The sequence below is a fragment of the Castor canadensis genome, chromosome 12 (assembly GCF_047511655.1).
Source record: "Castor canadensis chromosome 12, mCasCan1.hap1v2, whole genome shotgun sequence".
Lineage (NCBI taxonomy): Eukaryota > Metazoa > Chordata > Mammalia > Rodentia > Castoridae > Castor > Castor canadensis.
The window spans coordinates 80,368,114-80,394,561 of NC_133397.1; the positions used below are offsets into that span (position 1 = coordinate 80,368,114).

Sequence of the window (26,448 nt, forward strand, 5' to 3'; positions counted from 1 at the left end):
TTCTTCAGGTGGGAAAAACAACTACCTAGATAAGGGAGTCCAGCAAGATTTCAGGATACAGCATGAACATACAAAAATTATTTCTATCTAACAGCAATGAAGATACAGACACAAAAATTAAAAATATAGTACCATTTACAATTGTTTAGAAAACTGAAATACTTTGGTTTAAATCTAACAAAACATGTAAGGAATAAAATGAAATATTTAAGTGGAGAGACATACCATGTTCCTGGATTGGAAGGCCTAACACAATAAATATGTCAGTTCTCCCCAAACTGATATATAGGTTTAAAATAGTTCCTATCAAAATTCCAGCAAAGATTTTTAGTAGACATTATTCTGAAATTCCTAAGAACATTTACAGCCAAAACAATTTTGAAAAGTAAAAGTGGGAGGAGGAATCCGTCAGATTTCAAAACTTAATATATACTTACAGTAATATATGGTATTGGCACATAGATCAACAGTAGACAGCCCAAAAATAGGACCACATAAATATGCCCAGCTGACTTTTGACAAAGGTGCAAAAGCAATTCAGGGAATGGGAAGATGCCTTTTCAACAAATGTGTTAGACTAATTGGACATCTGTAGGCTTAAAGGAAAAAAAAAAAAAAAAAAAAAAAGACCAGGTATGATGTACATGCCTGTTACCCCAGTACTCAAGAGGATGAGACCAGCCTGAGCTAGTGAGGACCTCAAAAAAAGAAAAAAGGAGCAAATAAACTGTGACCTAATTCATACCTTATACAAAAGATTAATTCAAAACAGATCACAAGCTTAAATATAAAACTATCAAACTGCTAGGGAAAAAAGGAGACAACTTCTGGGGTCTAGTACTAGGTAGAGTTCTCAGATGGATGATAAAAGCACACTGCACAGGCCAAGAATTAGTGGCTCACTCCTGTAATCCTAGCTACTTGAGAGGCTGAGACTAGGAAGATCGTGGTTCAATGCTAGCCAGGCCAAATAGTTCACAAGACTCCATCTCTAAAGTAACCAGAGCAAAGTGGACTGGAGGTGTGGTTCAAGCAGTAGAGTGCCTGCTTTGCAAGCATGATGCCCTGGGTTCAAACCCGAGTCCGACTTAAAAGAAAAAAAAGCCCACTGCATAAAAGAAAAGTTGATAAAGTGGACTTCATCAAAACTTTTCTTCTGAGTAAAACCCTGCTGAGACAGGATGACAAAGCAAACTATATTGTGTTAAGTCACATTTCTGTTACTGTGACAAAATGCTTGAGATAATCAACCTAAAAGGAGGCAAGGTTTATTTTGGTTCCTAGTTTCAGTGCATAGTCCTTGGCTATTGTTTTTGGCCTTGAATATCATGGCAGAGTGCATGGCAAAAAAGGCCTGTTCATCTCATGGCAATCAGGAAGCAGAGAGGAATAGACGGGGGCCCCAGTACCCCATCCATGATCACATTGCAAATGACCCCACTAGGCCCCACCTCTAGAGCAGTGCAAGCTGGGGATCAAGTCTTTAACACATAGGTCTTTGGGGGACATTTCAAATATAAATTATACCACCTTGGATAAAGCCAAAATTCCAACAGAGGGCTTTAGCATTTAAAATATATGAGGATTTCTCAAAACAATAAAAACCAAATAATCCAATTAGGGAATAAGTAAAGGGCACAGATCAACATGTCACCAACATGAAAACACATGAACAGATGACAATGCCACCCACTGAGGAAGTGAAAATGAAGCCCAAGGAGGTAAAGCTGCAGACCTATCAGATAGCTAAAGTGAAACAGCAACACTACAAAATGATGAGGAAGATTTGGAAAAACTGATTATTTCTACATTGCTAGTACGAATGTAAGATTATAGTGGTACTCAAAAAGTTTGGCAGTTTAAAAAAAAAAACAAAAAAACAACTAAACATGAGACGACCACATGACGTAGCAATTGCACTCCTAGCATTTATCTCAAAGAGATAAGAAAACTAATCTTTACAATGAAGCCTGTATGTGAATGTTCATAGCAGCTTTATTTGCAAAAGCCAAAACTGGAGATATCCTTTGACTGCACAAAGTACACCATGGAATACCATTTGGCAATAAAAGAAATGAATCACTGACACACAGACCTGGATCAATCTCCAGAGAACTATGCTAAGTGAAAAAGTCAATTTGGAATGGTTACATATTGAATGACTCCACTTATACAACATCCTTGGAATGACAAAATAGAGATGAAGAACAGATTAGTGATTATCAGGGGTTAGGGATGGGGGCGTGGCTCTAACAGGGCAGTCCAAGGGGGATCCTGGTAGTGACAAGACAGGTCTAGATTGGCAGATCTCCACATGCCAAACTATGTAGAACTCCACAGCCATATTCCACCAATGTCAAAGTCCAGGTTTTGGTAAGGTATTATAATTCCATAAGGTATAACCACTGAGGAAAACTAAGTAAAAGGTGCATGGGAACTCTATCTTTGCAACTTTGTGTCAATCTGTAATTACTTAAAAAGGAAGGAACAAAAGTAACAGTTCTCAAAATAAAAAGGGAAGAATAAAAGCATTAGTTCTAAGTGCAACTTGGTATCCTAGATTGGATCCTACAACAGAAAAAGTACATTATTAGAAAAAAAAACAGGTAAAATTCAAATGAAGTCTGTAGTCAAGAGTATTGCACTAATGTTAATTTTTTAGTTTTGGTAAATGTACCAAGGTTATGTAAAATGTTAACATTAAGGAGAGCTGGATGAAAGGTATATGAAACTCATCTGTGACTCTACAACTATTTCAAAACTAAAACCCTGGTGGCTCAGAATGACTAACTCAGAAACCCCACAAGTGGGCCCACTATCAACATTCTTAATTTGTTGGGTCAATCTGAAGTACAGCCAAGGTTCAGAACCACTGTTCTGGAGAGATGATTTCGAAGTACTTGTTTTCCACCTGGGCCTGTTCTCAGAGCATATTTCTTGAGAACAATTTCTCAGCAAACATACATTTTTTCTGTTTAATTGTTTTTGCCTTCAGTCCTATTAACAAGGACCAAAATTCCTTTAAGAAAGGGCCCAGAAATCCTCCTCTCTCCCTCCCTTCCCAATTTATGGTCCATGCCTCTGTGCCCCAGTTTATACACAGCTGAACTATGGATGGAAAATAAGGTAGACCACAAGAAAAAGACAAATGCTTTCTCATTCCCAGTTTTCTAAAACTGCCTCACTAGGAACAGAAAAAGAGAACATGAAATGTTTCAGAGATATAAGAAAACCTTAACTTTTTTAAGGAAAGGTGAAGATGCACCTGGTTCATAAACAAATCTTTTCTTCCCTTGCTCCCCATGCAAGTTATGGCCACACAACACCTCCTTGGAGGCCTACAAGAAAGGTACAAGATGGGTACAATAGGTAGTCACTCTCCCTGGAGTTGGACATTAGATGTAACAGAAAGATCCCTGCTTCCACATGTGACATCCTCTCAAAACACAGAAACAGGAAATACTATTAGAAGCAACTATGCACAGTGGGTGGGGAAAAAAAAAGAGCTGGCCCATGGGCCTTGTGGGGCAGGCCTCAGGACCACTGAGGGACAGCTTGTTGCACATGACTCCAGAAGGGGTCAGAAAAGCTACCTCCATGGGAGGGAGCAGGACTAGGCACAGACTGCTGGGGAATCCTGCTTCTAGGTTTGGCAAATGGGAAAGGCTGTGGCACACAAATCAAAACATGGTGTTATAGGGAAGCCAGAAAGTACTAGAGACAAAGCCATAGATTTGAACACCCAGCCAAAACTACTGATCTCAGTTTGCTCAGGAAATGCTGCCAGCAACAGAGGATTGGCCAGTTAAAAGCAACATGAGCACAGGGCATGGCCACATAAGGGCAGTAATTGTGTACTCACATCGTGTCTGGCTCGAGGAGGTATAAATACACTGCACTATCATGGTGCCAGAGGAGAAGGAGCTGAGCCCTGGGGACTAGAGATGATGCTGTTCCTTTCATTCCTGGAGGGCTGTGCCCCACTGACCCCATCTCCAAAAGGAGGGCAGGGCCTGCTGAAGGCTCCTGAACCTGAAGCCCAGAACCCCATCCATAAAGGCCATCTAAAACGTGACCTGGAGGGGTGGGGATAGGCTGGAATGAAGCTACCACTCGGCTCCCTCCAGCTCCCCACATGCTTGTCTGTTCCCCAGTTCAGGGTTGCCCGGCAAGTAGTTAAACTCCTGGGTTTCGCCCAGGGCTTTCTTCCACTGGAATGCCAGACCTGCTGCTGTGGTTGGACCCTAGAAAAGAGAGGAAAAGGAGAATGAACATTGAAGCTGGTGAAAGAAGCAGCTCTAGCAAAACTAAGTGCTGAATCTTTAGGGCAGGTAAGGCAGATGGGCCTCAGGACATCTCAGAAAGTATCAAGGCAGAGCCAGGAGTGACTGGTTAGGAATGTGGCCATCCTAACTTGGTCTCACAAGAGAAAAGCATTCTATGAAGAGATGCCATCCATGAAGGATGAGGAACACAGAGGCTGTAGATTTCTGACCTGAGGGGGCCCAGGTCACTACAATGGAGAAGCCTGCCCTGGACAACCAAGTACCCTGTGCTGGAAAGCAGCTTTACTTTCCAAGGCTGAGCAGTTGTTTCATAACCCCTTCTGTCTTCCAGAAGAGTGAAATACAGCACCCACCCCCCACTCCAGGGAGAAACACCATCCAGCTTGAGGTGCCTTCAGCAGTGCCCACCAGTAGCTAAAGGGTGGAGAAATCAAAGAGGAAAGGAAAGGGAGATATATTTACCTTGGTGCTTTCTTAAAACAAAAAATGCTCACTAGTCCACAGTCATTTATCAACTGCAGTTTCCAAATGTGCCAAAGAGGGAAAGGTCTACTGGGAAGGCTAAAGAGAGCAAAGAGAAACAAAGAAGAAGAGACAAGCTATTGAGCAGCAATGGTGAGCCCCTCAGTTGTGCAACACCACGGGGGAGGCCGTGGAGGACTACGCACCACACAGGCACCGTAGTGCTGCTGATCAAGACCACAGAGGAAGTCACCAAGCCCAGTGTGCAGGGACTTTTCCTTTTAAAGCAGGCCACATGGAGGACTTACTCAGAATTTGAATGGGAGGCCAGGGGTCAGAAAATTTTCAGTAAAAAGCTGTATTTTAGGTTTTGCAGGTCATTCAGGCTCTGTCACACCTATTCAACTCTACTGTTGTCACTCAGAGGTAGCCAGACACAATCCATAAACAAAAGTGTGGATGCCAATAAAACCTTATTTACAAGCACAGGCAACTGGCCAGCTCCAGCCTTTGCACCATAGCTTGCTGACCCACTGTAGGCAACTTAAAATTAATGTACTTTCCAAGCATTTTAATATAGATACTTCTTTGCCAGGGATCTAGTGCCCAAGTCCCAAGACTCCGGGGCACAGTTCTTACCTGCACTATTTAAGCAGACCCCTACTAAAACCATCACAGCAGTAACACTAAGCTCTGTGAGCTAGTGAAATGCCAAACTAACAGGGATAAACACAGAAGACCCCAGAGAGTTCAGGCAAGGAGCAGAAAGATGGCAGGCAAGCCTCACTGGGAGCAAAAGTCAGATTGCACTTAGGTGAAAATAACCAACATTGTGCTGGATAATTCGTTACAAAGAGGAAATGATCCACAAAGCCACTATTTATTACTCTCTTAAAGAATGGCCCATTGAGCAACTGAAGCCAAGAGGATTTTTTTTTAAATCTCTAGGGATTAGGGGCATAGCTCAGTGGTAGAGCACTTGCCTAGCAAGCATGAGGCCCTGGGTTCAATCCTCAGTAGTGCAGAAAAAACCCTGGGGTCAATTCCCAGCCCTGCAAAAAAAAAATTCTTTTGAGTGTGTAGCGACTCACATAATGAAGCCATCATTCCCAACTTAGGTTTGTATCTTGAATATAGCATGTGCAGTATAAGTAGCAGATGGAGCCAGAAAATTCTGGCTCACATATAAGAAAATCAAAACTAAATGACTTTCATTTTAAAGTATCTTGGCAAAGCTAATGTGATGGTGTGGATGTGAATTTCTGTACAGGGATGCACTATAGTGGGTAAACAGTTGAATCAACCCTAAGGTACAGCCCATCTAAGAAGACAGTCCTTTAGAAAGGCAGGTGACCCATGCCCAGAGCCAGCACTTAAGGAGCACGGCCTCACCTGCTGTCCCCTTTTACCAACACCCAGGGCTGGAGCCCACATGAGCTGAGCCATCACCATGACTCATGGTAAAGGGTCTCTGCACCTATGTGTCACCTCATGATTCAGAAAGACATTCCTACTATAAAAACACATTTGTGGGGGGAGGGGGGAGGAAGGGGAAGATAAGGGAAAATGATGGAGGGGGTGAATTCAAGTATGATATATTTGATATAAGAACTTTTGTAAATGCCACAATGTACCTCCACCCAGCACAATAAAAAAACAAACAAAAAAAACACATTTGTGTTCTCAAGGGTGGGTCTAAGTGACCAGAGCAAAAAGTCTCAGAGAGGCTGTCCACGCCTGGCCCTCTGACTCCCATTCCTCATATGTAAGATGGGCCCAGCAACTCCTACCTCCCAGGACTACGTTCACCAAGTAAAGACAAGGATGAGCTCTTAGCATGGTGCCTGTAGAGTAAGTGCTCTGTCGTAGCTCATCTCTCTCAAGTGTCAGGGTGGGGTGAAAAAGCAGCCTGCATGCCTCCCACATCCGCCAGAAACCCCAGCCTGGCAATCTCCAACCTCACCCAAAGGCTCAACCAGATTGAAAAACTACAACAGAAATCTGGGTTTTCCACCACTCTGATCTTGCCCACATCCCACAGACTCCACACTGCAACCCCACTGTACAGTGCAAAGTTTGTCTCCAAACATGGCCTTTCTGCTCACACTGGAGGCTGATGGGACAGGCCTTCGCCACTGGATCATGTAAATGCTTTTCTGAGCCAGATCCACAGGTGACCCAAATCTTCTTTCTCCAAGTGACCTAACCTCAATCCTCATCAGCCAGAAGTGTTTGAACTTGACATTTTCCCACTTAACAACTACTCTAATTAAGTCAACTCACTCTAAGAGGCCCTCAAGAGAAAATGCTAACTTGGTGTGCTCTACTTTAGTTGGTCTACAGCTTGGAGTCATCTAAGCTACTAAAAACAGCAAGAAGGGGAAAGGATGGGGAGAGAAACAGGAGGATGCAGAGCAAGGAAGAACAGCAAACATGTATGTGTTCAAACAGTAAGATGTGGCACAGATCACGTGCCCTCTGGGTCCCGACATTGCAAGACACGCCACATGGAGCTTACCTCCTGCTGCAGCAGACTTGTCACTGAGGAGCCTGGTCTGGCTGCCCGGGATGGCCTGGAAGTCAGCATTCTCAGGGGATGGCGGCAGGCTCTGAGCTCGGGTAGCCAGGAGTGCATTGAGGTACTGCAGCCGTGTAACCTGAAGGGCAGAGGTGTTACCCAGCAGGTGCGATTTGTGAAGCAGATTCAGCTAGTTAGGCACAAGGGCTCACACTTCTGAACTGCACTACATGAGGACAATGTCAAAGGCAGAACTTTAAATTAAGCTAGGGCAGAGAGCTATGAAGTCAAATGTTCTTAAGACGTCTGACAGAGACCACATACAAGGCCTGTAGACAGGTCTAGAACACAGTGATCCAGGGATATCCAAGGAGCTGAGCTCCATCACCTTGGAGAGTCACTCAGTTTGCACTCCATCCACACACCATGACCAGCTGGACTAGCCCCTTGGGGACACAAAGACAGTTAAAACCAGCAACAATGAGCAGCCCAAGTGGTCACCTTAATTAGCTGCAGGTCAGAAAGGGCCCGCACGGTGTAGTCAGGACAGTATGTAGAGGAGCGGGTGCTGTCAGCTGGCTCGGGCTGCAGGTCATGACGGATGGGCTGGCATGAGGACACTGGGGACTGGTGAACTAAGGAAAGGATTAATCAGTGGTAGTAGAATCCAATGGGATTAGATGTGCACAGCCTCTAAGGCCCACCCCCTAAATCACCCTTGAGGGAACAGGTGGGAACTCAGAAGAGGGTAAAGGACACATTTGGGGAAGGTTTACAGGGATGTTGAGGGCCACCAAGATGAGTGAAGAAGAAATGCTGTCACACCCTCCACACCACCCAGAGACAACCCCAAGAGAGAGGCACAGGCTCTCAGGGGAGGCTAGAGTCCTGGGCACTGAGAGCCAAAGCAGCAACCAGAGTGGTAGCGTTAGCTCTACAGGCCATGACCTCTGCCCCAAACTCCAACAAGGGACACGGCTCACCAGAGGATGGTGCTGTTAGAGCAGACACTCCATAGTAGGTGAAGGCCCCATTTTCAAACTTCAGACCCTCCTTCCCGATCTCCACCTCGACCCTGCCCTGGGAGGGGCAGGAGACAAACAGAGGTGGGTAGATTATCTTTCCTGCCAGAAGAGAGCACACAGGATATGTGCTCCAATTATTCAGGGGTGGATATCTGCATGGCTCTCCCCCCACCTCTTCTCATGTACTCTTTCCAAGTTTCTGAGGTAGTGGGAGGCTCCAGGCCTGGGATGCCATGGTTACCTGCAGGATGAGAATGAAGTAGTCCACTGGCTGGCTGCGCTGGTACAGGTAATGGTGTGCAGCCAGGCGGTTGCTCTCATCAAATTTCACCTCTTGGTTGACACTGGGATGCTTCAGCAGATGCAGCAAGACCTTTTCAGAGATTCGCAGTGGGCTGAACACATCCACCTCTGCCCCATGGTGGGAGAAAGGACAGTGTCTACTGGAGCCCAAGTGGTCTGTCACCACACCTGACTCTTGTCACCCTTCTGGGCTCTTCCCAGTGGCCCCTGAGCTGCTATACTCCACATGAGAAAAATGGGCACACCATATGGGCCAGCTGAGGCTCCCTGGCCATGGCTCATCAAGGGGCACCAGCCTGGCTCTGCTCTTGGCCACGTGGGCCACACTTCAGGAGACCTAAAATGCTGATAGGGCTACAGAAGGAAGCAGAGACACACACTCTCTTCTGTGCCTTCTGCTCACCAGGACAGGGACAGAGTCAATGTCTGACCTGGGTGGTCTCCTGACCAACTATGCTGAGACAGAAAGCAGGGGCAAGGACCACCCTTTACCCTCACCTCGGGAAAGGAAGCGCTGGGTGGCCAGGAGCAGCTGAGGCGAAATTTTTACTTTATATTCATCATCAGACACCTTGAACAAGGAGAATTCCTCCTTCCGCTTCAGAGGGGTGTTCAGGCAAACAGTCTTCTTCCTCACTGTGGTGGCTCCTGAGATGGTGAGATGGCATGCATGGACATCAGCAACCACTCCAATGAATATAACCAAAGCAAGCAAGCCCTGTTGCATGCTTCTTCCTCCCAAGGCCTAGGGATTCAGGAGAGACATCACCAGAGCCCCCCAGCTCCCATTCCCCACAGAAATCCTGGTTCCCAGAACAGAGGGGACAACAGCCCACATTTCAGATATGCATAAGGAAGTCCAGCTTCCTTCTTTAGAGAAGGGAAGAGAATGCTGATATAAACACAGTGGTTTACATAAAACATCTGGCCTTCTCAGAGACCTGGAAGTCTCCCTCACTGCCAAGTACATACTTGAGGGTCACCATGGCAAATGGCAGCAACTAACCCAGTAACTCTGTGAGAGTCTCAGGAACTGAAAAATATGCTGTGCTTTGTAACAGACATGTAGGCTAAGTGATACATTTGAAAGCACAAAGAAGTAGCAATTCAAGGTCTCAAGTGGCCATGTGAGGCCCCAGCCATTAAGCAAGGCTATGCCTGCTCTGTGGACTTCAGCCATTATCCTGAGAGAAGGAAGACACAATCAAGGTTCCCCAGGTTTCTTTCTTTTCTTTTTAAATTAGTGCTGGGATCAAATCCAGGGAGTCACACATGCTAGGAAACTGCTCTTACCACTGAGCTATACCCCAAGCCCAAAGAATGGGTTGTTTAAAAAGACACTTCTGGTTGGGCACTAGTGGCTCATGCCTGTAATCCTAGCTACTCAGGAGGAAGAGATCAGGAGGATTGTGGTTCAAAGCCAGCCTAGGCAAATGGATCAAGAAACCCTATCTGGAAAAAAACCATCACAAAAAGGGCTGGTGGAGTGGCACAAGGTGTAGGCCCTGAGTTTAAGCCTCAGTACCAGAAAAAAAAAAGACAGTTCTGTAGTACACAAAAGAACCTGAGCCAGCAAAGGCACCAAGAAAGACAGAAGAATGGGATAGGACCAAGAATGACAGAGCCCTCTCCCAGGGACGAGAATAACTGCTAATGGAGCCCCAAGCTCCAACACCACATGCCACGGCTTCCATGGAAATGCAAGAGGAACTCTGCTGCAAGGGGGCAATACTGGCCCATGCAAGGGAAGGGAGAATGAAGCCTGGCTGGGAAGACCCACTGGCCTCAGGTACACGTGTCTCAGGATGCCTGAAGGACCAGCTAAGGCAGAAAATGGTTGGGAGTCAACTCACGGTAGTCTTCAGACTCATCCAGGATCTCAGACCTGATGATTTCCTCAATGACATCCTCCAGGGTGACCAGGCCCAACACCTCATAGAAGGGGTCACCCTCACCCTCGTTGTTCACCTTCTGCACGATGGCCAGGTGCGACTTCCCTGTGTGGAGAGACACTCATTTATAACTTGTAGGGGCTTGTCATGTTTCTTAAGTCTTTCCTGGTACAAGCCCACCACAAGGACAGAAGCTAAAATTTGTGCCAGGTGCTAGGTCAGATGCTTCCTTATGTTCTTAAGACTCTCAACATGCTGAGGGATCTCAGAGACCATGCTCATCCACAGGAGGACCCCCACATTGTGCAGCAGAGCTGGGACTTAACCTGTGACTCCAAGCCATGGATGCATCTTAGGCAAGGTACACGTAGTCTAGAACATGTACCTTAAATAGCAACTGCAGCTTTGTGGGCACTGATTCCAGAAACACAGGTTCCCCTGGGACAATCTAAGTGAGTGTGTGCATGTGCATACACACTCACACACACAATGGGGTGGGAGTGTTGACAGCCAGAGGGTACGTTTTCCTAAATTTTTTATTTTTGGGGTTTTTTTTGTTTGTTTGTTTGTTTGTTTTGAGATAGTCTCTCCCTATGTAGCCCAGTCTGGCTTGGCACTTACAAGCCTGCCTCAGTTTCCCAAGTATTAGGATACAGGTGTACATTATCATGCCTGGCAGGTTTTTCTTTTCTTTTTGGTGGGAGTGGGGTTGAGCTTGTAGGCACTCTACCGCTTGAGCCACACCTACAGTCACCTCTTTTAGGCAGGTGCTTTAAGGTTTTCCTAATTCTTAAAGCTACCCTTTTGGGGGTTGTCCAGGAGATGGAGATGTGGGAAAGGGCCATTTGGAATCCAAACTGCAGGGAGAAAGAAACTCAGGTTGGAACTTTCCTCCTTGCTCCTATGTGTCTTTGTCATGTCAGCTTTCTAGTTGGGTTTCTATAGTAAGGGCTTGCAAGCTTGAAAAAAGCCCAAGTCTCGGGGGCAGGGGACAGGGAGGAGAAATGAGCTACACCCAGGTCTCGCTTATGAAAGATGAGGCAAGGAGAGCACCTACCAGAGCCTACCTAAGCACATGGCTGCACTCAACATAGGATGAAAGGCATGCAGCTTTCCTGCAAAAAGATGACTGTCCAGGGGCTCAACTGAGTACCTCCCATGTGGACCTGGGGCCAGGAGACCTCCCAGCTGCCAGAAGATCAGAGGGTTTTACTCACTTCACCACCTCCCATAATGCAGCCTTTAGGATCAACTCTGCTCAGAGACCTGAGGTGCACCTACCACCATCTTGTAGGAGTTCAGGTGTGAGAAGAATGGCTGGTGGTCAAAGAACACCACATTCTAGAAAGCACTCTCAGGATGAGTATGGAGAGGACTGCAGAGGAAGCAATGCCTTAACATCTGCATGGCCTCTCTTAATAGTTGCTCAGATACAGGTGGGTGCAGTGGTTCACACCATAATCCTAGCTACTTGGGAAGTGGAGATTGGGAGGATTACAGTTTGAAGCCATCCCAGGGCAAAAAGTTGACAAAACCCTCCCCATCTTAAACAATGGCTAGGCACTGTGGTGCATGCCTGACATCCCAGCTACCTGGGAAGCATAAATAGGAGAATGAAGGTCCAGGCCCACCCAGACATAAATCGAAACCCTATCTCAAAAGCAGCCAAAGCAAAAAGGGCTGGGGGCATGGCTCAAGTGGCAGAGCACCTGCCTAGTGAAGCAGAGGCTCTGAGTTCAACTCCTAGTACTGCCAAAAAAAAAAAAAGGTTGCTCAAACTAGTGAAAGGAGATGGTGAGTAAAAATGTGGAGCTAAGGGAGAACCTAAGAGAGACCTTACTTAATGTCAGAAAAGGGGAGACTGGGAGTGGGACCCAGTGGTAGAGCACTCACCTTGGCAGGCCCTAGCTTTGATCCCTAACACTGGGGAAAAACATTAATTAAAAATCAGAGATTACAGAGGGAAAAAAAATAAATCAGCACTCATGACGTCGCTTTCAGGGAAATCAATGTGAAAGTTTCCTCAATACCTGCAGGGAAGAATTACGAGTCATTCCCTAGTCTGCAAGCAGGAAGCATCACAGGTCCAGCTAATTTGACATCAAATGTGTTTAGGTAACAGCCATCTAGACACCACCTTTTCTATGTCCTTTTAGTTACTATCCAAGAGTTTTGGTCCGCTGCAAAGCCCAAGTGCACAGAAATGGCCTGGGAGAGGGAAAGCCTTATGGTGGTCATACTGTCTCCCAAATGGGGGGAAAACTATTCTGAAGGAGGGGAAGTGCATTAAGAAAGTGTGTTGGCTTTCTTTTTCTCTTCTCTGTATTTTGTTCTGTTTTGATTTTTGAGACAGTAGCCCAGTATGGCCTCGAAATCAAAATCCTCCTGCCTCCATCTCCCTGTGCTGGGCCTACAAGCGTGTACAAGGTGTTCGCTTTCTACGACACTGCATCCCTCTCTGAACGACACTTCTGGGAAGGAGGAAGTCTCACTGCTTTCCACTAGGGTTGGACCCTATCCTCGAGGGGTTTCATGCACGATTTCTAGTCCTTACCTTTTTTGAACTCTTCCAGGACGGCATCCAGCTTGGTATCGTTGAAGACGAAGTGGAGTGGGTGGTTGTAGAAGCGGGTGATGGTGCTGAGCGGTGTGCAGTCTTCGGGGTCCACGAAGACCAAGTCCTTGAGGTAAAGCATATCCACGATGTTGGAGCGCTCCTCCTCGTACACAGGGATGCGCGTGTAACCGCTCTGCATGATGCTGGCCAGGACACCGAAGTCCAGCACCGCGCTGGCGTCCAGCATGAAGCAGTCTTGAAGAGGCGTGAGCACGTCCTCCACCGTCCGGTAACGCAGCACGCCCTTGCTGAGGTCGCTGTAGGGGTCGCCGCCGCCGCGCGCCAGCTCCAGCACGCGCTCGCGTAGCCGCCCAGGCCGCACCGCTAGCTCCAGCAGCTGCCCCACGGGCAGCGCCACGGGCAGAGTGAGTAGCACCGCCAGACGGCTGAGGCCGAGCGCGTGGGGTGCCAACGCCAACGCCCAGCGCCCACTCACGGCCGCCGGCAACACCTCGCCCACCAGAAACACGAGCCCTGCACAGCCCAGCACAGCGGGCACGGTCCGCTGGCCGGCCGCGCGGTACAGCAGCACCGCCAGCGCCGCCTGCGCCAGGCTGGCCAGCAACAGCAGCGCTCCCAGAGCACAGCCTGCCCAGCGCCGAGAGGGCTCCAGGCGCCGGGCTGCCGCACGCTCCGCCTCCGAGCCGCTCTCGCGCAGCACCTGCACCTCGGCGGGCGCCAGCGCCAGCGCGCTCAGTTGCAGGCCGCGCGCCAGCGCCGCCAGCGCCAGCAGCCCGGCCGCCCCCAGGCCCAGCGCCCAGGGCGGCGCCGCCTCCTCCGCCGCTCCACCGCCCGGCTCCACGCGCACAGCCAACAGCGCAGAGTGCGGGCGCCCGACCTCCACGCGCAGGCGCAGCAGCGCGCGCCATTCACCCGTGGGGGTCACCGCCTCCCCGGCCGCCGCGCCCATCCCGCCCTCGGGGCAGCCTGCCCCCTCGGGGGCCACCCAGGTCCAAGAGCTGTTGGTGAAGCCCGAGCCAAAGAGACGCAGGCGGAAGGTGGCCTCCCGTGCGGCTCCTGCGCGCACCAACCCTGCACCCGCCGCCCCGTCCTCCTCCAGGCAGAAGCCCAGCAGTCGCGGGCCGGGTGCTGCCTCCCCCGCGGCGTTGCCCAGGCAGAGCGCGGCGAGCACCCAGCCTAGCTGACCTGCCGCAGCTGCCGCCGCCGCCGCCGCCATCGCCTGCTGCCCCCTCTCGGCTTCTCGCGCAGCCTACCCCGCTCTCCCCGCGCCCCCGCCCCCGCCTTCCTCGGCCAATGGCCGCTGGCCTTTGGGCCCCTTTGGCCAATAGGCGGCGGACGAGGGCGGGCCCCGGGGGTCGGGCTAGGCTGCGCCGGGGAGTAAACAAGCGGCGCGGGGTGGGCCAGCGGCGTGGGTCTCTCTGCGGGCCTGGCCAGCGGTGGCTTCCTAGGCTTAGGGGTGGTGGACGGTCGAGGACGCGGAGCGGTGATCTGGACCGAGTACGGCGAGCCGAGCCTCCGACTGCGCGAGGCCGCGCCCGTGCGCCCAAGGCCCGGCCAGCGCCCTGGGAAGTGCTTGGGCTCTAAAACTAATCATGGGTTCCCGCGCGCCTGAAGTTGCACACGGGGAGATGTAAGTGTATGGAACGCGCGCAGTTTTCTCAGAAAAGGGCCCCAGGAACCGGGAAGGTTTTGAATCCGCTGACCTGAAGGATCGGGGAACCTAACTCTTGTATTAGGTCTGGGAACGTCAAGACACAGTTGTCCCATACCTTCAAGGAACTTGTGGTCCCTCCGGGGAGACCCATAGTAAATACAGAAACAAAATCACAGCTTCAATGGATCCTCGCAGCTACTTCATATAATTAATGTCTTACAGGAGAAAAGTGAAGCTCACAGGCTCAGCGTGGATATTGGGTTCCAACGTGACCTAAACTCCCTGGTCACCATCCCAGCCATGCAGGGAGGCAGCAGCTCAGTCAGAGTTTCTGGGTCTGCTAGTAGCACTCGCACAGTTCCTCAGCACCAATGAGAGCTGTTCAAGAGGAGTTCTCACTGTCCTTATTTTAGAAGATAATTTGGTCTGTCGACAGTGTGAAATGTTCTTTACCCATAGTACAGGGTCTTTATGGGATTGGAAGGAAACAAACTGCTAACAAGACTTCCCTTAGGGGGTCCAGATTACATAGTTTTGCATTTTCCTCTACAATTCTAGGTTTTTCAAACTTCTAGTGTATGTAGACTTTGATAAGACTTAAGACACATGTTATTTAAATGATCTTTAGGGCTGGAGGTGTGCCTCAAGTGATAGAGCATCTGCCTATCAAGTGCAAGGCCCTGAGTTCAAGCCCCAATACCACCAAAGGAAAATAAATGATCTTTAAAGGATTCTACAGAAACAACTTAGGTCCTAAAAATATCATCCTAAAAGCTATGTGCAGTATGGTCACAACTCATGTTTTTGTGGAAAGGAATGTGCAAAACCAAGCCCACAGTAAATGACCAAAGAGATAGTAAGAAGCCAAGCATGGTGGTACACACTTGTAATCCCAGCTACTCAGGAGGCAGAAGCAGGAGGATCACAAATTCCAGGCCAGGCCAGGCAAAAGTCAGCAAGACCTTATCTCAAAAACAAGCAATAAAAAGGGGACCAGGGGAATTGCTCAAAGGGGGTCAATCCCCAGAACCACCAAAAAAAAAAGAAAGTATCTCTTCTACATTGTAGACTTAGAACTAGTCCAAGTGCACCCCCATGTTCTCTAGTTTTTATCTGGACGGTACTAAATGCCCTACAAGTAGTTTGCCTCACCTCTCTACAAAACAAGTCACCAGGAGAAGCAATAATGACAAGACTACGGGTTTGCACAGGATTGTCTTGCCTCCTCTGAAGGAAAAAAATGTGCAGGCATTATACTAGATTCAGCCCATTCAGTTCTCAATTTTTTGTCTCCAAATCAAGGTAAAATTCTGACATTGAGATAGAAATGAGTCATGTACCTGAAGTCATTAAGTAGCAAAGAACAGTTCCAGAGGAAAGGAAGAGCTCCCTGTGATTTGGAGACCAGGTGCTCACCTTTGACAAGTTACTTTCTTCCTTGGTCTCAGGCGCCCCTGGAAAACAATTTATAACTGAATTTTTGAGGGGGGAAACTTCAGGTGGATAAAACGTGGAAAACAGTTAGGCATAGTGGCTACCCCCTGTAATCCCAACTACATAGGGTCTGAGGACCAGATAAAAACCAAGAGACCCTATCTAAAAAATAATTTAAATGAAAAGGCTAGGGGCATGGCTCAAGTGCTAGAGGACCTGGCCAGCAAAGGCAAGGCCCTGAGTTCAAACCCCAGTAATGCCAAAAAGAGAAAAATAAAATGAAATAAATCCTCAATATCCAAAATCACAAAGAATCCAGGACTGGGCAAACAAAAAGTTGCTCACAGAGCCCTTTTCTGTTGAGAGGACTCACAGATATTTCACCAGTTTCTTTCTTTTCTGTGTCATTGTTTGACCCACATCTTGTAAATAACAGCTTTGATGGAGACAACACTTGACCTTCAGGTGCCTCATGGGCCATTTTTCTTACTGGTTATTTAGATCAAGACATTTCTACTTTAAAAATTTTTTTTGAACTTTTCTTTTTATGGTGGAACTAGGGTTTGAACTCACGGCTTCGTGCTTGCAAAGCAGGTGCTCTACCACTTGAACCACACCTGCAGTCCATTTTGCTGTCATTATTTTCGGGATGGGGTATCATAAATTATCGGCCTTAAACCATGATCCTCCTGATCTCAGCCTCCCCAGTAGCTAGGATCACAGGCATGAGCCACCAGTGTCTGGCTCAGGACAATTCTACTTCTTAAAATTTTTTGTTGTTTTAGTACTGGGGATTGAACCCTGGACCTCACACATACTAGGTAAGGGCTCTAGCACTTGAGCTATTCCCAGCCCCTTTTTAAAAACTCTTTGTTTGCTTTTTGGGTGGTACTGTGGTTTAAAGTCATGCTCGCTAGGCAGGTGCTTTACCATTTGAGCCATATCCACAGCCCTTTATCTTGTTTTTGAGATACAGTCTCCATTAACTTTGCCAGGGCTGACCTCCAACTTGTGAGCCTCCTGCCTCTGCCTCCAACTAGTTGGAACTATAGGCACGAATCATCACAATTGGCTTAAGTATTTATTCTTGAGTTTAAAACTCATAGCTACTATAGGACAAGGTGGCGCTTGCCTATAATACAAGAACTCAGGAGACTGAGGCAGGAGGGTGGAGTGTTCAAGGAAAGCCTGGGCTACACAAAGAGACCCTATCTCAGAAAACAAAACAACAAAAAACTTCATAGCTACTGTAATCTGAGCAATCAGATGGCTGAGGCAGGATGATTGCTAGTTAAGAAGCCAGCCTGGCTACAAAGTAAGATACTGTCTCAGCAAAAAAAGTTTCACAGCTATTGGGTCTAACCTCATAGGCTAACTCCTGGTTATTTATTTCTCAAATCTTAGCTCAGATGTGATCTTCCCTGACTATCTTGACTAAGTTGGGTCAAAGTTATGGGAGCCATATACTCCCCCCACAGTATCTAGTACTTACCTTACTGTAAGAGTTTCTTTCACTCATTCATTCATTATAAGTCAGGTGCCAGTGGCTCATGCCTATAATCCTAGCTACTTAGGAGGCTGAGATTGAGAGGACAGTGATTTGAGGCCAGCCCAGGGAAATAGTTCAAGAGACTCCATCTCCAAAATAACCAGAGCAAAATGAACTGGAGGCATGGCTCAACTGGTAAAGCACTTGCTTTTCAAGTGTGAAGTCCTAAATTCAACCCCCAGTTCCACAAAAAAAAAGAAAGAAAAAGTCATTCATTTGTTAATTTCCTGCAGTGAATGCTTCCGATGTACTGGTACTGTTTTAATGCTGGGATTACAGTGGGAATAAGATGAAATCCTTCCCCTTATGGAGTTTAGATTCTAATGTTGGGACAACAGAAAATATACAGGTCTTATTTTTATATCTAGCAATAAGTGCTAGAAAGAAAAGGCAAGATAAGGAGACACAAGTTGTTTGAGATGGGGTAATCAGGGAAGCCTTCTGTAAGGAAGTAACAATTGTTTTTTTGCCTTGAACTCAGGGCTTCACAAATGTTAGGCAAGTACTATATCACTAAGCTACCCACCCAGCCTAGGAGGTGACATTTGAACGGAGGTTTAAATGAAATGAGGAGTGAGCCTCACAGACTTGGGAGAAGTGTCCCAGGATGAGACAGTGAGTGGAAAGGCTGGTGTGACTGTCTTCCTCAGGGGACCTTCCTCACTGAACTCACTGAGGGGTGGTAGCGGCTGACATTAGAGTATGGATGGCTCTAAGCATGGCCCATTCTTCAAATGCCCCAGTTTGTCAGCTGTTAAGCTTTGCTTGCTTGAGCCCCTGGCCTTGACACATTGGACTGCACACACCAGCCTACAGCACAAGTGCACACCATATAGGATTCTACAGCTGCAGTTCTAAGAGCAGATGCAGCGAGGTAATCCTATCAGGCTTTTTCAGGGGGCAGACTCTTAACTCTGAAACCACACCTACCATCAATATGGACAAAAAGGCAACTGCATGTTGTAAACAACACCATCATATATTAGTATTAGATCAAGCTTGTCCATCCCTCAGCCCCCAGAGAGAAAGGAGGGAAAGCCTGCTTAACCCAGCTGATCTCCCAGCATCAACAGTCAGAACCCCTATGGTGTCTAATACACAGGACTCCTGCTGTGTATTGCACTCCACATGTGCCCTGCATGTCTGCCAGCAGCTGATACTCACCAACTCCTGTGACAACAGCCTTGATTATATGTTATTTTGTAAATTATAATTCTGCTTGAGTTTTACTGCTAAACAGTCCTAGAATACTTTATTGCCCGTTGCCCTGTCACAAGTAGCAGTTAACCAGCCACTTCTATCTCTACCACAGATGTTAAATGTGGACAGAAGTGAAACATGCAAACGATATACTCACTAAGACTTATACATATTTCATTTTTTATTACCAATCAAAAATAAATTCCATATATTGTTTAGCAAATATTATCATTGTTTTGTGACAAAAGACAGAGTCATAACAACAAAACTCCCGAGAGTCAAACTCATAACAATGCCAAAATAAATCACAAAAATATACAAATTAAAATCTTATGCAAAATAAATAGGAGTTGTTTGCTATGGTGGCTGTGACTTGCCTACCCATTTGGATGCCATTTGCCAAGTGTCCCTGTCCGAAGACATGCAGAGTGGGCTAGTTCCAGGGTATGGCTCAGCCCCAGAACCAGAGGTTGGAATAGGAAGTGAGAAATTGCACTGGGAGGAGGAAGTCATTGGACCGGTAATATTTGGAAATAATCAAGACCCTCTGCAAGAAGTGATTATAAATGGGGAGGGGGAGAGGGACCATCTGTTGGTAGAAACTGTGTGCAAAGAGGTAGCTGTGGAAGTGTATGCACCTGCTCCTTTTGCTTCACACCCACTCATGTGGGCTCAGGCCAACATGTTTTGCTCCACCTGACACTCAGGTCTCCTGGAAACACAATTGGGCCAGCTCCTGTGAGGACTCAGGAACAAGCTATTCTTGTAGAAAACTAAGGATTTCCTATGGGGTCAAAGGACTCATGGCTTTTTTCCTTATAGTTGAGAACCCACAGGCATGACAGCCTTCTCCAGGCTTCTAGGAGTAAATTCTGTGAGCGGGGAAGACCTCAGACTGGCGGAGGGCAGGTATACTTGGTGCAAGCCACCCCATGGTCCCAGAAGTTAGGATTCTCTGGGCACCTGGAGAGCAGAGCACTTGGGGGTGACAGGACTCCGCTGGCTGAGGAAAGGAGTGAATAAACACCACTCAGGCGAAAGGCCTGCAGTCTCCCCTTCCTGCACCCCAGCCTCTATTCTTCCCAACAGAAGGGTAGACATGGCCCTCAGTCCCACAGCCTCCCCACAGTGGAAGCCTAGAACTCTGCAACACGGCCTGATTCCATCCAGAGAAAGGGCACTGGGGCAGGATTTAACATGGGTGGGGGGCTGTCAGGCAGTACCATGGGCTGCAGTGAGGCTGGCTGAGCCCTTCACTAGGGTCACGCAGGCACGGGCAGCTAGGGCTGCCAATGGCACGTCTTAAGGTGGACCCTTCTTTCCTGGGGTTCCTTTTTGGGTGAATGAGGTCAGGGGAACCTCAGCCAGAAGCAAAGGAAAGGGTATAAAAAATAACAAACCTCCCCCCCCCAAAAAAAAGGCTATCTGGCTTTCAACATGTCCTCTTGTCCCCAGCCCCCAGAGGGACAGGGGTATAGAAATGAGGAGTAGGGAGTCTGGGTAAAAGGCTTCCTGAGTCAAGTGAGCCTTACTCCTTATGGGTAAGGGTGGGTGGTTGTAACTACTAACAACACAAATGCCTGTGATCACAGTCTTCCTAGAACTGAAAGGAGTACCCAGACAAGTTATCTCTAATACAAATGCCCTCGCCCCCAAGGGGAAACCTTTGGTAAAAGTGAGGGCAGGGCCTGGGGAGCAGGTAAGCAAACACCCTGCATAACACTTTGAGTCCACCCAGTTACAAGTGGGGAAGCTGTCCGAAGCGGTATACAGGAGGCAGCAGGGAGGGTCCTCAGCCAAGCCCCAACTTACCAGAAGAGCCATCAGATAAGAGTTCCAGGAGACGGCTGGATTCAGCTGCTGACAGGAGTAGATGAGCTTCTCTCTGTCGCTGAGGTTGTCACGTCCCTGATGACAGTCACCCAGTGCTCACAGCCTAGTGATTTCTTGGTGCACATGTCCAGGTAGATGATCTCAATACCATTTGATTCCTTGCTTCCTGGGAAGAGGTATCTTCCTCCCAAGAGCCAACCCTCCTCTCACAGCTCTGGGACCCGACCACTGCAGGAGAAGGGCAGCTCCCAGAGTCATGGACATGGGCTGAAGGTCACGGCCATGAGCAGAATATCGCTGTTGCTTCCCAGGGTGAGGAACCCTTCCCCTTTTAAAGTTTTCTTTTGGAAAAAAAATTTTTTTGTTGTTTACATAAAGTTCCTTAACCCTGTCTTCCCTTCCCCAAAAGGTATTTAAAAAGAGGAGCAATGAGCCTAGCTTAGAAATTTTCTCAGTAAAAAAAGCCTTTGCTCATACAGCTAGAAAACTGCCCTACTGCCCAGGACTGGGCAGCCACCACCTCAGAACTGTTCAGAGGTCCCCATTGGCAGCCAGATCGCCATGGCTGTCTGGCTGCCCAGTCACACAGGTTATCTACCTGCACCCATTCTGGCCTAACAGGCTCCCTTGTCTTCATGTGGGCCCACCAGGGAGGCCCCCGCAGGGCAGGCGGGAGGCCCCCGGGCCCTCCTGTCAGATGGCGCTCTCATGGGAGGCTCTGTGCAGCAAGGAGTTGCGCTCGTTGAGAAGTGTAGTGGTCTCATTCACCACCCTCGTCTCAGACTCGGAGTTCTCAGCAAAGCTCTCCGTGCAGGGGGTACAGCCATCTGTGGGGAACTGAGGGCTGTTCTCCATGCGGGAGGCCAGCAGCCCGTTCTGGTACTGCTGCCTAGTGATCTAGAAGGGAAAAAGATGCCGAGTGTTGGGGGTAGTGATGGATGCATTGGGCAGGGGCTGGGAGACTGAGGCCAGAAGAGAGGGTATGACCAGGAGAGAATTTTAGAACCCTTAGAAAAAGCACGGAGCAAGGGCAGGAAGAAAAATGGGCTTGGTGGATGAAAAAGGTGTTGGTGGCTCCTGAGCAGAGCAATCCAAATACCCAGAATGAGGAGGGTGATGGTGGTCTGCGAGGACCATTAGAGGTACTCACCTTAATGTACTGTAAGTCCGTGAGTGCGCGGACACTGAAGTCAGAGATATATTGGCCCACGATGCAGCTGCCAAACTGGTTGGTGCTGCTTGTCAGGCTGCTTGTGGTCGCCACATCTGTATTGCGGTCAGAGTAACTGAGGGAGGCTGAGCGACTAAGTGGGGTGGGGTGGGCTGGGGATCGTTCTGTGGAAAAAGCAGAGGCTGTCAGGCCAGAAGTCATCCTGGCACCTACTCCAGCCTCTTGTCTGACCTCAGCCCAGCAATGACAGGGACACTGTGCCCCATCAGGAACAGGCCATGGTTCTTAGGGACAAGAAAAAGCCAGTGGAAGCTAAAACTGCACGGGTGTGACATCCTCAAAGCCAGTGAGCAAGTGAGTTTAGAAAAAGTGTCATGCAGCAAGTATTAAAAAATCCACCAAAACAAGCCAACCAGCCAGAAAACAAACCAACAAGACATAAAAAGTTTAACACCCCAACAACTGTCAAGTGCAACACAATGATTACCCTTGTATGACTGACAAGCTTCTATCCTTGTCTCAATACCAGCTTGTGTCAAGTGGCATAAACTGTATACTTTAAAACAAAAGATACTTAATAAAAGAAAGAACAAACAGTCTGAGCATGATGGTGCACATCTGTAATCCCAGAACACAAGAGGCTGAGGCAGGAGGATTGTGAATTTCAAATCAGCCTGAGCTACACGGTAAGACCCTGATTCAAAAAGAAGGAAGAACATAGTTTTCACTATGAATATACCCCACCCCTACATGTTGTCCTGTCCCATTGTACAATGTGCTCTGCACGTGACCCATTCAGCGTGGAACTCAGATCTACTCATTTCTCTCCCCCGCTGGCCAGCTGGCAGAAGGAACAGGCAGCAGCTCCCTCTCAGAAACCCAGAGGTCCCTGTCATGCAGCAGCAACTGGGCTGGGGGTGGAGCCACCTCTCCCTGCCACCAGAGGCAGCACAGGCCTTCCTACTTAGGAAAGGGTAGTGACTCAAGCACAAAGGAGGACAGGAAGAGGAACTGGCAGTTACTGTACATCATTAGGGCTTAGCTTTGAGAACACTTAGACAACAGTGCAATTTTAAACAAAAGGAAGTGGAAGTCGAATTACTAAGTTACTAACTAACCACTAAGTTAGCCATTCTAACAAACAGCCCAGTGGAGACAGCAAACATATTGAGTCCAGTGACTCAATAACCAACACAGCCTTTAACCAAGTAACACGAAATTGAATAACAGTCTATCTTTGTGCCTAGGAAAACCTTTGATTTTTTTTCATTTATAAAACGAGGAAAATAGGACTGGGGACGTGGCTCAAGTGGTAGAGCATCTGCCTAGTAAGCACAAGGTCCTGAGTTCAAACCTCAGTAATACACACACACACACACACACACACACACAGGTGCACACATGTATTGCGCAAAAAACAAAATCCAGGAAAGGTCTGGCTAGTCTACGACTGGATAGCAGAACCGCCCCACCCCCGACCCAAACAGAAAACAGAGAATCAATAGTGTACCACATGCAACCAGCCAGCTTAAGTAGCACCTCTGATTAAATTGTAGAAAAAAAAAAAATCACAGAAATACTGGGGGTATTATGTAATATTTACATTATTTGAAGATAAAATGCTTTTTAGTTAATAATTCTAATGCTCTAGAATTAATTAATTAGCTAATTAATTTTCAGTGCCAGGGATTGAAACCAGGGTCTTGCACATGCTAGACAAGTGGACTACCACTGAATAATCCTACGAACTGAATTTAAAACTAACATAAATTAGTGACATGACTTATTTAAAAACAGAAGTCTTAGAAAGAAATACATCAAAATACTGTTTGTTTCTCAAATGAAATTTGTTTCAGGATGTTGTGACTGAGCAAAATAATCCAGATTCGTCCCCCCTTTTGTAGCTTTGACAATTTGAATTAGATTTCAAATAAAATCTGAACAGAAAACTATAATGTTGTTTTTTTGCCCAACTGGTGATATCGAGTCCCCAAAAGTCCTACTGAGTGAATTTGGCACTGCTGTTGTGTCTCTCACACCTAACGCACTTACAAAGCCCCAGCGTTCAAGCATCTAAAATTTTGTATTTAGTAAGATGATGATCAAAATTGAGGGACCTGAAACTCCTGTTTAGTAGGCTTGCTTACCCATTTCTTTAATAACATCTTGGATAATACTCATACCCAGAGATCAAAAGACTAAGTAGATATGACATGGTGTTTTGCTGATGGAATATCTGGCTAAAACATTTCTGTTTTCAAAGAAGCAATATGATTTCAATACACTTAACCCGTGTTTTGAGCAACTATGTATTTTTAGAGGAATATTAAATCTCTTGATTTTTTATCTTCTATCATGAAAGTTTGTTTATAAAAGAAATTTTGTAACTAGATCTGGCCATAGAATTTTTTTGTATAGTAGTTGTGTTTTTATAATCTGTAGGCTATCTTTCAAACACTGGTATCTGAATATTTCTATAAGCTTATGTTTAAAACAACGTAATTTTTTGTTTTTAAGGATTTGATTTTGGCTATAGTGCAAGTAAAATTTAAAAACAAATGGTTTTCAAGAAATTTTTTTAAAAAGAAATTATAGTGCCTTTTGATTTTCAAAAGATTTTTTTCTATTTTCCCAAATAAGTCATTACTTTTATGATTAAAAGAAAAGAATATAAACTGGATGCTGGTGGCTCACACATGTAATCCTAGCTACTTGGGAGGCTGAGATTGGGAGGATCGTTATTTAAGGGCAGCCTGGGCAAATAGTTCATGAGACCCCCTCTCCCATCTCCAAAATAACCAGTTAAGTGGACTGCTTTACAAGCACCTGCTTTGCAAGTGTGAAGACCTGAGTTCAAACTCCAGTTCCACCCCCATAAATAAATAAATAAAATAAACAGTATAACAAAAACTAGGGCTTTTCCTACACACACACACACACACACACACACACACACACACACACACACACCTGGTAATTCTATTTCTCTCTCCCTCTCTCTCTCTTTTTTTTTTTTTTTTTGGTGGTACAGGGGTTTGAACTCAGGGCTTTGGACTTGCTAGGCAGGCACTCTACCATTTGATGAGCCACTCCTCCAGTCCTCTGTTTCTCAAAGGATGTCCTAAGGACATCATCTCAAACACACAGAAAGCTTTTTTCATACAGTTTTTTAATATCATCGTGTCATTTATAATAGAGATTCCCCAACAAATACGATGAAGCAGAGCATAAGCAAGGCACACCTGCTCAATGGAACACTATACGGCTCTGATGAGGACGCTGATGGAAAGCACCTAAACACCAGGATTCAAGCCATGGGTCACAAACTCCTGGCCATCAGTGAAATAAGAGCATGTGCAGAAGTCACACCAGTGCAGTTTGAAAAGGACAGCAAGTGACTCCTAAGCTACCTTTTTACTTACTATTTCTAAAACAGGGAGTCAAAATAGCAAAGTGTGTTTTGAAACTTTAAGAAAACTCACAATAAAATAAAATCAAATAAATAAAAGGGCTGGGGGGTATAGTTCAGTGGCAGAGCAATTGCCTAGTATGGGCAAGGAGATGGGTTCCATCTCCACCACCACAAAAAAAAGTAAAAACAAACGAAAAAAAAAAAAACACCAAACAAACCAACCTAATTGTACAAATATAAAATGGGAAACAAGTGACTGAGGTAGTGTGTTGTAGGGCTATCAGAGCCTAAAAACTAGGAACCCTAGTGAACCCTAGTGAACCTTAGGCTGACTATGTCTGCCTAGCACTTGTTCCCATGACTCCCAGGACAGGTACCAGGCAGGTGACATATCCAATACCAGAAACAGCATGTGGCATTTGGCCTTTTCCTAAATACTTTGATTGGGATGCCACATTTTAGTTGTAATACAGGAAAAACAGAAGGAGTAACAGTTGGGCTCTAACTAAACATTTTACATCAGCGCTCTTATTTATCACTCCTGATAGCTCTATGAAGTGGGTACAGTATTGTTCCCATTTCCCATATGAAAAGGCCAAGACAGGTAGGATTTAGCTAGTAATATGGAGATAAGATTCTCTTGGGGTAGATGACTTTGGGGCTCACCTCTACTTGCTGGGCTGTGGCCTTACCTAGCAGACAGTCAGACAGACCCAAGCTATTGACTGGAGGAAGTGCAGGAAGGTTTACACGTCACCCTGCCAAGGCTTGAGAACAGCCTGGAGTGGAGGTGCTGACCAGCTGGGTTCTGTCTCCTCCAGACTGTGCAAGTCCCCTCCCAGCCCTTCAAGTGGGATCTAATCAGTGCACGCTTGGCCTGACCAGGAGCAACCCTTCATTCTCAGCCTATCATCGACTGTGTGTGGGTATCTGTGTGCCTGTCTCACTACTGAAGCAGGACATGCTTCTCAAGGACTGAAGAACATTTGGGAAGGCCCTTCCAAGACTGCAGCAAAGCTACCCAGAAACTGGGCCCTAGGCTAAGCGGATACTACTAGCCAGGCTGGCCCCCAAGTGTGCCCTGGTTGGATGCCTATAAGGCTGGGTTAACGCAGCTGCAGTGCATGGCTT

The 26,448-nt window shown here is 47.0% G+C and overlaps 2 protein-coding genes across 6 annotated transcripts in view; both read right to left on the minus strand.

The window, feature by feature from the left end:
• Nucleotides 1-117: 117 nt before the first annotated feature.
• Cnnm3 (cyclin and CBS domain divalent metal cation transport mediator 3) lies at nucleotides 118-14,324 on the minus strand. 3 transcript variants are annotated; one of them, XM_074050202.1, is made up of 9 exons: nucleotides 13,041-14,324; nucleotides 10,448-10,591; nucleotides 9,093-9,242; nucleotides 8,533-8,702; nucleotides 8,250-8,346; nucleotides 7,768-7,901; nucleotides 7,267-7,405; nucleotides 5,732-5,800; nucleotides 118-4,244 (listed from the first exon to the last, which is right to left on the minus strand). In XM_074050202.1, the coding sequence occupies exons 1-9, from the start codon at nucleotides 14,278-14,280 to the stop codon at nucleotides 4,177-4,179; spliced, it is 2,211 nt and encodes a 736-aa protein (XP_073906303.1). In that variant the 5' UTR covers nucleotides 14,281-14,324; the 3' UTR covers nucleotides 118-4,176. The 3 variants fall into 3 exon arrangements, with proteins under 3 accessions (XP_073906303.1, XP_020021575.2, XP_020021573.2); XM_020165986.2 differs by lacking the exon at nucleotides 5,732-5,800 and adding an exon at nucleotides 4,749-4,847 and having other exon boundaries at nucleotides 13,041-14,323; XM_020165984.2 differs by lacking the exon at nucleotides 5,732-5,800 and having other exon boundaries at nucleotides 13,041-14,323.
• Nucleotides 14,325-19,027: 4,703 nt separating this feature from the next.
• Nucleotides 19,028-26,448, minus strand: part of Cnnm4 (cyclin and CBS domain divalent metal cation transport mediator 4) — a 39,208-nt gene continuing 31,787 nt past the window's right edge. Inside the window, exons 7-9 of one of the 3 annotated variants that reach the window (XR_012439807.1) lie at nucleotides 21,885-22,069; nucleotides 20,714-21,631; nucleotides 19,028-19,904 (exon numbers count right to left, since the gene is read on the minus strand). Coding sequence is in view for 2 of the 3 variants with exons in the window: in XM_020165982.2 (XP_020021571.1) it covers nucleotides 21,428-21,631; nucleotides 21,885-22,069 (389 nt within the window). In the remaining variant the exon portion in view is untranslated. Of the gene's footprint in view, nucleotides 21,632-21,884; nucleotides 22,070-26,448 lie in introns of all 3 variants that reach the window. The other 2 variants (XM_020165982.2, XM_074050201.1) reach the window with 2 other exon arrangements.